The sequence below is a fragment of the Barbus barbus genome (genome assembly GCF_936440315.1).
Source record: "Barbus barbus genome assembly, chromosome: 28".
Lineage (NCBI taxonomy): Eukaryota > Metazoa > Chordata > Actinopteri > Cypriniformes > Cyprinidae > Barbus > Barbus barbus.
In genome coordinates this window covers 19027779-19037644 of record NC_136756.1, presented here as the reverse complement: position 1 = coordinate 19037644, position 9866 = coordinate 19027779, and the positions used below count along the sequence as shown (strand labels likewise).

The 9866-nt window shown below is 37.0% G+C and overlaps 1 protein-coding gene across 1 annotated transcript in view; it reads right to left on the bottom strand.

Annotated features, from left to right (window-relative positions):
• Positions 1-419: 419 nt before the first annotated feature.
• magixa (MAGI family member, X-linked a) overlaps positions 420-9866 on the bottom strand; it is a gene marked incomplete at its 5' end in the record, with an annotated part of 40908 nt that continues 31461 nt past the window's right edge. Inside the window, 5 exons of the mRNA XM_079383486.1 lie at positions 420-3397; positions 7005-7143; positions 7351-7494; positions 7843-7916; positions 9045-9245. Coding sequence (XP_079239612.1) covers positions 2652-3397; positions 7005-7143; positions 7351-7494; positions 7843-7916; positions 9045-9245 — 1304 coding nt within the window. The 3' untranslated portion in view covers positions 420-2651. The remainder of the gene's footprint in view (positions 3398-7004; positions 7144-7350; positions 7495-7842; positions 7917-9044; positions 9246-9866) is intronic.

Here is a 9866-nt window from a genome sequence, read left to right as displayed (position 1 = left end):
AATAAATTCAAATCTACTTAATAAAATATGATATTTTTAAAACTCAAATGTATAGGGATGCATTTTATCCTAACTAATTTATCACAGATGATTTTACTGTGCATATTTCTATTACTCAGCTTTCCGATGAGCTTGCTTAGAGCTTTGCTTGGTATGACACAGAACAGAAAGAGATAGCACTTATTGCTCAGACAGTTCTGAGGTAAAGATCAATGCATAAGCTGGTGGTACAGCATGTCTGATTATCACCGGATCTCCTTTCAATTTTTCGTTTTCGATTCACCAACCTGCCTGTGTATTTTAACAGTACACAAAATTACGAATCTCATATCTTACTGATCAATTTTTGATCAGTAAGTCTTACAAAATGCATAGAAGACCTGTATCAAAATGCCCTTTTTCTTCTTCTTGGTTTTTTGTTTTTCTTTTTGTATCCTGAAATGAAGATTCCTCATGATGCTCAATGCTGATTGGTGCAGGGCTTGGGATGAGGACCGATCAGGCCTTCGTTTTCTCCTTTTTGCGATTTTTCAGAAATGTCAAGGGCAATGAAATGGGTCTGAAATATTGAATCGGAAAGCATACAAACGCAAAAAAGTATCACAATGGAAACAAATCAAAACATTGGGTCCTGATTTTCAGCTTGAGGGAAGTCTATGTCTCGTATAAAGGAATATCGCATGAGGCACTTGTAATGGCTCTCTTTCACTTTGACTCACTTAGCTGAAGTTTCGCAGAGCATGTGCAGAATATTTTCCCCAACTCGTGAACCAAGTCTTGCAAAGATATAGATGTTAAAGAGGCAGAACAGTATTGTGTTGCACACTTTCTAATATGCTACGTCTTATGTTCTTTTACTTGTATTTGATTCTCTTTTTTTGGTAAACACTGGCTAAAGAAGCAGAAGGCACCTGGAGAGGTTTGATATGGCTCACTGGCCTTATAATAAAACTTTAGTTCTGTTATCTTCCTTCCCCCCTCTTTCAACAGCAAGACCACCGCGCACACAGCAGGGGAGGGGTTACAGTCCAGTCACAAACAGCAAGCAGCTAATAAAATCTCTTTAATCGCTTAGTCCTGCTCCTGAAGATCTGTTTTCGATCTAGTTTACTTTCAGAAATGTAGCTCTTCAGGGGCACAACTGAGCGACAGTGTCTTAAATAAATCTTCCTTTTTATAATAGAATTTTTGTTGCATTCTTATGAAAATAAATGGAAAATATGCAAAATAAAAAATGTCAATGATATGAAAAAAGACACATGCTATAAAGGACATCATGAATCACAGACGCATATTAACTGACCTTGCAGTTACTATCATGCTAGCCACATCATAATGGCAGCATTTGCTCATTTACTCTCCTTGGCCACTAGATGGCGATCAAATCAAGGATTGATTGTCCTGGATGGGAGACTTGTGCGCTATCTGGATGATACCAATACCACAACTCTAGTACTATATAGATATGGATTTGAGTGAGACAGAAGAGGGACAGATGGGATGGTGGTGGTGTACTGAAAACCATATATATAGAGACAGAGCTGGAGAGGCTGGATGAGAGAGAGAGAGTGTGTGTGTGTGTGTGTGTGTGAGTGAAAGAGACAGAAGAGAAGAGAAAGTTAAAGAGATAGTTTACACCCCCCCCCCATTTTTTTTTCAATTTGTCATCATTTAGTAACACTCAAGTTGTTCCAAACCTGTATGACTATTTTCTTCCGTGAAGCACAAAAGGAGAAATTTTGAAGACAAGCTTCAAAAAGGACGCATAAGCAGGATCATAAAAGTGAATGTGAATCATAAAAGTGGTTAATTTGAATTGAGAACTAAATTGCATTAAATGTTACATTAAAAAGTCAATATGACACGTGATAGAACAGGCCGAGATCTCAGTTGTTAAGGATAGTCCACTCAAAAATGAATACTATCATCATTTACTCACCCTCAAGTCATTCCAAACCTGGATACATTTCTTTCTTTGGATTGTAACCAAAGAGTTTCAGGTCCCATTCCCTTTTGAAGTAATTTTTCTTTATACAATGGAAGTAAAGAAAGTCAGATTTGGAATGACATGGGGGGGTGGGCTATCCTATGGAATATCCTTTTAAGGTGCATAGTGTAGCTTTGTATAAACCACAGCTCACACAAAATTCACATTCAAACCAAGGAGGTTACTGTTGGTTTGCATGACCAACTGAAGTCGATGCAAAATACACATAGGGAAATCTTTCAGCCTCCCATTAAATTCCAGATGGTGTGGATTTCTATTAAAATAATTTCAACAGCGAAAAATTGCTGAAAAGTGGTGAATAGGACACCTTTATTCACTGAAATCTGCTCTAGCTTTCTTTGCAATGTTCATGATAAGATTCATAAATCAATTGATTAGATTCACAAAAATGTAATAGGCCTGAACCAGTTTGTGTGTTTCTCACACACAGCTATAATATGACTTCACAAGACTTGGAATATAGTATAAACCATTTTTTTGGTGCGTTTGCATCTTACTTGTATCTTAAAAGCTTCAGTTCCCATTCATTCAACTGAAAAAGTGCAACTAGCACAATTAAGTAAATTCCTAAAAAATAGTCATACTGAATTGGAACGTCATGAGGTTGAGTTTTTAGGTGAACTATCCCTTTAAGGAAATAGCATTAGGACCACAGTCCTCCCTTGTTCTGGCTCAGCCTTTTCCCCTCTAAAACCTGAGAGAGTTTGTGAGGGCTGGGGACTAGCCAGGGTCCCGGGGCTGTTGTCGGAGATCCAGGAGCCTGTAGACGGCTGATGGCATCCAGGGGCCACTGAATCCCCGAGAATGCGATGCTGGCTGCAGACACACTGACTTCAGAGAAGCTGTGAGCCAATTCTGCATCATCGTCATTGTCCAAAGGCATGAGGAAGGAGAAAGGTGTGCGCTGTGTGACCTCCGTTGTGCTGGTTCTGTTGTGATCCCTCTTTTCTCTTCTGACACTCCCTCTCTCATTCTCTCGGTCTGTTGGGAGACCGTTCTCTCTCTCTGAACTAGCATCCTTCACTTTTCGTCTTCTCTCTCCAACGCTATTAGTTTTTTGCCTTCCTCGTTGTCGTTCCTCTTCTCCCTTTCTTTCTCCCCGTGTGTCGTCCTCTTTATCTTCTTTCCGTGGCCCCTCTTGGCTCCTCAGCGTGCCGGGTAAACTCCGTGAACGCATCTGTTGCTCTCTCCTTCTTCCTGCCGACCGGGAGCTGCCTTCCTCCGCTCCTCTTCCTCTGCTCCTTTCCCCTGATTCCCCCCTCCTCTCTCTCCTCTCTCGTCCACTGTCATCCACCCATCTGCTGCTCCTCGAAGGAGAGCGATCCACTGCAGCCATACGCAGCTCCTCGGAAAAGAGGGAGGAGGGGGAAACGGCTCCAGCTTCATGGTCTGAGAAGGAAAGAGAGAGCTGAATGATAAAACATTATCTACAAAAAACTACAAAAGAAGGTGTTGGATAAGGGTTGGATGATGGAGAAATGGGGGGATTTATGACAGCACAATGTGATGTACCAATGACTGTTCTGAGATCAGTATGGGGTTATTCCCTGTAATCTCAGCCTGAGTGAAGGTCTGTGATGGAGGCGGCGGAAGAGAAATGTGTCTGAATGCTGGAGTAAACAACACTGTCAGTAAAACAATGGCATTAGCTATTTGTTGCATTAAAAAACACGATTATTATGGTAGGGAATTCCTGGTACCTGTTCTTTATGGTTATTTTGGACCTAAAGTACATCTCAAATCAGTATTTGGATGACTTTGGGAATCTCTGCAAAGTTCTCTATCAAAGGCTATAATTTAACAGAAAAATGGCCAGCAGTTACAACAAAAGCATCATTCAAACTGAAAAGAAAACAGCAGATTTAGTTAAGAGAATATTACACAAAGTCTGCTGTGAATTTTGTTTAGTGAATTTTGTCACACTTTATTTTAAGGTCCAATGGTTTAACAAACTATTAACTATGACTTTTGCCTTAATAAACTCCTAATTTGCTGCTTATTAATAGTTAGTATAAGGTAGGTAAGTTTAGGCATTGGGTAGGGTTAGCGATGTAGAATATGGTCATGCAGAACGCGTGCTTTATAAGTACTAATAAACAGACAATGTTAAAAATAGGCATGTTAATAAGCAACTAGTTAATAGTGAGAACTAGTCCTATACTCAAGTGTTACTGTGAAATTTTAATCAACTTAAAAAATGAATTATTTTTGTTATGATTATTATTATATACACTTCTGTAAGTGTGGGGTCAGTAAGATTTTTTCTTAGCAAAAAGAATGCATTAAATTCTTCAAAAGTGAAAAAATAAAACCATTTATAATTTTCAGGATTCATCACAGAATCCTGAACATATGCATCACAGTTTAAAAAAAAATATTAAGTATTAAAATTAAAATTATTCCACAATCAACCTGCCATTATAAGAATAAATTACATTTTAAAATAGAAAAGTTATTTTAAAATTGTAAAAATATTTTTGCAACATTACTGTTGCACTGTATTAGTGTATTATGGATTAAATAAATGCAAAATTGGTGAGCATAAAATACTTTTCAAAAACATTGAAAATATTTTGACCATAACATTTTAAATGGCATATACCCTTGGTAAATGTGGTATATAGGCACCCTTGGGTAAATATGATCAAAGGCAGCTGTGAAAATGAATCTGCATTGTTCATCCTTTTGATCTTTAAAAAAATAAAATAAAATAAATAAAAAATCACCAAATTCTAACCTTTCATTGGATAATAAGAATTTAAAATGGGGAAATAGCATTATGAAATAAATGTTTTTCTCTAATACACACTGGCCACAATTAACGGCACCCTTTTATTTAAATACTTTTTGAAACCTCCATTCGCCAGTTTAACAGCTCTACATTTTCTCCTATAATGCCTGATGAGGTTAGAGAATTCCTTCATCCAGAATCTCTCCAGATCCTTCAGATTTACAGCTCCATGTTGGTGCTTCTTCTCTTCAGTTCAACCCACTCATTTTCTATAGGGTTCAGGTCAGAGGACTGCTTGGTTTTGTGCTCAGTGACCCATTTTTGTGTTGTTTTTGAGGTTTGTGTTTGGATTATTGTACGATTGTAAAATCCAAACATGGCCCATTATAAGATTTCTAACAGAATTAGTCACTTATTGATTTTTTTATCTGTTGGTATTTGATAGAATCCATGATGCCATGTGTCTAAACAAGATGTCCAGGACCTCCAGCAGAAATATAGGCCCACAACATCAAAAATACAGCAGTATATTTCATTGTACACATGGGGTACTTTTTATCCCTGTGTTCACCAAATCCATTTTGAGTGTTTTCTGCTAAAAAGCAAATTTTTTGGTTTCATCTGACCATAGAAGCCAGTCCCATTTGAAGGTCCATTCGTGTCTGATTGGACCTTCAATATGCTTCAATATGTTCAATACGTGAACTGAATATGCTGGAGTTTGTTTTTGGATGAGTGAGGATAATTTTTCTTTAAACCCTCCCGAACAACATGTGGTGATGTAGATGCTGTTTGACAATTTTTTATTTAAAGGTTTTCTGATCCCGAGACTCAACTATTTTCTGCAATTCTCCAGCGGGGGTCCTTGGAGAGTCTTTAGCCACTCAAACTCTCCTTCTCACCGTGCATTAGGACGATATAGACACACATCCTCTTCCAGGCAGTTTCGTAACATTTTATGTTGATTGGAAATTCTTAATTATTGCCCTGATGGTGGAAATGGGGATTTTCACTGCTCTAGCTCTTTTCTTAAAGCCACTTCACTAATTTGTGAAGCTTAATTATCTTTTGCTGCACATCAGAAATATATTCTTTGGTTTTTCTCATTGTGATGGATGATTAAGGGAATTTGGTCTTTGTTTTCCCTCCTATTTATATTTCTGTGAAACAGGAAGCCATGGCTGGATAATTTAATGTTTATAATCACCCTGGAGTGCTCAAAATTGTGAATATGAATGGGAATATACTACAGAGATATTTTACTCATAAGAATTTCTAGGGGTGCCAATAATTGTGTCCAACGTGTATTTGAGAAAACATTTATTTCATAATGATATTTCCCCCCATTTTAAATTCTTATTATCCAATGAAAGGTTAGATATTTGTAATTTTTTTAAATAAAAGATCAAAAGTATTAACAACGCAGATTAATTTTCACAGCCTTCTTTGATCATATTTACCAAGGGTGCCGATATTTTTGGCCATGACATATATATATATATATATATATATATATATAAATAAATAAAATAACATGACACCCTTAGTTATAGGAAACAGAAATAGCAGAATGTAGAAGGGAGTATGAGAACTGTGAGATCACAAAGTGAACATTAAGAAAGATAAAATGAGCTGATAAAATGTAAAAACTGTAACTTGAATGCAATGCAAGTCGCTTTGGATAAAAGCGTCTGCTAAATGCATAAATGTAAATGTAAAATTCCAACCAACAGGAACAAGGAACGGTTACCAACCGTGTGTTTTCTGTCCGGCCGATGACATAGAAGCAAGGCTCACCCTGCTTCGAGTTAGTCATACAAAGAGATAAGCTGGAAAGCTCCACTGGAGGAGAGTTCAAGAGAGAGAAACAGAACGAAAGTATGAAGTTGTGAAAGACAGGAAGAGAAAGAAATAAATCAAGGGGAAAAATCCAATGCAGAGTTGCAAAAAGTACAGGTAAGAAGCTAGAGGATTGAACTTATATCCTGAATGCTTTTGGAAAAGTCCTGATTGTCTGTCATCACCTTGTTTTCTACCAAGTTTTTATAGACAAACGTATCATTTCAACATATGAGCTCCAAATATTACCTCTTACCTGCCTATTGCCCTGACAAGAAGAATCTGATCTACAGATGTAAACCTGGTAACTATCAGAGGGAAGCAAAACTTTTATAAAATATTTTGGCCATCGGTCGATCATTACTCTTATATGAACCTAAATTTCTCAAACCCTCTATTCCTATACATTACTCTTTCTCCCCTCACCATAATCTGGTACGTATCCATTGCCTTTCTTCAGTATGAGATGTATCCAGGCTCCTCCCTTTCGGATCTGCTCCACGGCCTGGCTGTGTGTCATCCCAGCTGTGCTGTCTCCGTTAATCTCCACGAGCTGATCACTCACCTGCAATATGAGTCAGCAAAACCCTCGGTGACTCAGCGTAATGTCAACAACAGAACCTAATCCCAGCATGCCTCAGCATAATCTTCACAGCATGACTCAGTGCTGCTCCTTGTGCTTGAGTCACACTTTCAAAAAATCCCTGACAGAATCAAGTGAAAGGTTTATTTATTGGTGTCCCAATACAATTTACTGTGTGTGTAAACTAACCTGCATTTTCTGACTGCGTGAGGCCGGTCCACCCTCCATTAGACCGAGCACATACAGACCCATGTTATACTCGCTTCCACCTCGCAAACTAAAACCAAATCCTGTTGACCCCCTTTCAAGATCAACGCTGTAGTGCTGGGAATCCTGAAGAGGGGGGGGGGGGGCATTTTCATAAGCAGCTTTATGTGGTGTAGGGTATGAAATAATGGAAAGTTGCAGATACCATGCTAACTAGTTTAAAGAGCATGCTAATTCTTTACATTACTTTAAAGAATTAGCAATAATTGCTATACATTACTATCACACTGACTGTAGAAGCGTTTACAATAAATAACGCATTCAGAAATGGTGTCCAGTTATAGAGATGCACTTTCCCTACACATTCATATGAATTTTAACCAAAAGTTTTGAGGTTTACAGTTTTTAAAAAAAAAAGAGTGTATGGAACAAAATTACTCCACAACACATGTGTATGAGTGTATGTAGTCTCACCTTTTGCTTAGCGCGATGCCCTTTTCTTAACCGACTCTCAGCATCAAAGTCAGGGTACTCAGGTAGATTATTGTCTGATGAAAAAATAGACACTCATGAGTCTAGACACAAGGCTTATTAACACTTATTTACAGTCTTTACACCAGTACCCTCTTGTGGAAATTGTTGAAAATACAAGACAAGGTCTAGTAGAAACAACATTATTTCAGAATAATAAATAAAACATAACATAAAGTAACAAAAAATATTTAATTGAATTATTTAATAATTACTATATAAATATGCATGAACAAATTGTTAATTAATAATATTATTAATAATAATAAACTTAAAAAAAAAATCTAAACAGCTAGTTTCTCAAGGCACTTTACAAAACAAATACCAAATGTAAGTTATACACAATAAAAACAAACTCGTGTGCATGTACACTGCCATTCAAATTTTGAAAGTGATTAATACTTTAATTCAGCATGAATGCAGTAAATTAATCAAAAGTGACAAGTGAAGACTTGTACATTTCTATATCAAATAAATGCTATTCGTTTTGAGCTCTCTGTTAATCAAAGAATCCTGACAAAATGTATCTGCAGATAAAGAGTTCAGATGCAAAAGCCTCTAAGTGCCGTCTGAAATTTTCTTCTAAAATGTGCATTTTTCTCACACTCCTATATTTATGTTCAGTTATTTCACTTGAATTGCATAGAAAAGGACCTATACATTGCCATTAAAGTGAAATTACTGAACCTAAACATAGGAGCGTGAGAACAATGCTCATTTTAGATGAAAATTTCAGGCAGCGCTTAGAGGCTTTTAACTCTTCAGATGTATATGCATATTTGAATCATATTAAGCAGCACAACTGTTTTCAACACTGATTTTCAACGATGATTTCTGAAGTGACACTGAAGACTGGAGTAATGGCTGCTGAAAAATTCAGCTTTGCCATCACAGGAATTAATTGCATTTAAAAATGTTAAATATGTTAAAATAAAAATCATCAGTTATTTTAAATTGTAATACTGCACAATGTTATCGCTTTTACCTTATTTTTGATCAAGTAATTTCAGCCTTGATGAGCACAAAAGATTTTTTTCAAAGAAATCTTACAGACCCCAAACTTTTGTACAGCAGTGTATGAACAATACAATATATATATAAAAAAGTGAAATTAGGAACATTATATGAGTGTGTGGTGTGCTTACTAGTGTGAGAGCGTGGTATAATGGTGAGTCTGAGTGTGTTGCCGGCTCTGCGCAGTATCTGTGCGAGGTCCCTGTGAGGCAGCGTGACCACTGATCTACCCTCCACAGCCTCCAGCTGATCCCCTGGCTGGATCTGACCACTGCGTGCTGCTGGGCTCCCCCGTCGCACCGTCACAAACCTGTGAGACACTAGAGACGAGGCTAAAGACAGAAAAAGAGACAGAAAAAAAGATATTCATCCTCTCTTCCATGTAAATTAAACAAAAAAATCTTTCCATTTTATAATGGGTCACCATTTGGTAAAGCATGATGGGACGATACAAAGGGGCACAATTCTAAATGAACTGCATGAATCACTGAATCAAAAGAAGATTATACAGCTGACCGAACACTGAACAAATTCCTCACTTAAACTTTCATGTTTACATAACCACGGGACATTCTGGACCACAGAAGTTCTGTGACCTTACTGCCAATCCTAGAGACAGCCACATGATGATTAATTTCATTATTTAATAGATTATGTGCAAAGATACACAAATCTCTAAGCTTCAGGAGTTACATTACAGCACAACTCATAGTTCACGCTACAGCTCTAAAAAGGGACAGTTCACCCAAAAATCTCCGTCAATCAGTTTTAAAAGGATGAGTGATATTTTACTTTTCTTTATTTGTTTCTTGATTGAACCATTTCTTTCAATTATGATCCCACTTAAAAATGAACATTTTGACTACTTAGAGTTTCATCTGTTCCTTAAACAAAGCTACCACATTCCTAAAAAAATATTTAAATGACATAAGAACAAGTTACCTTAGTTTTAA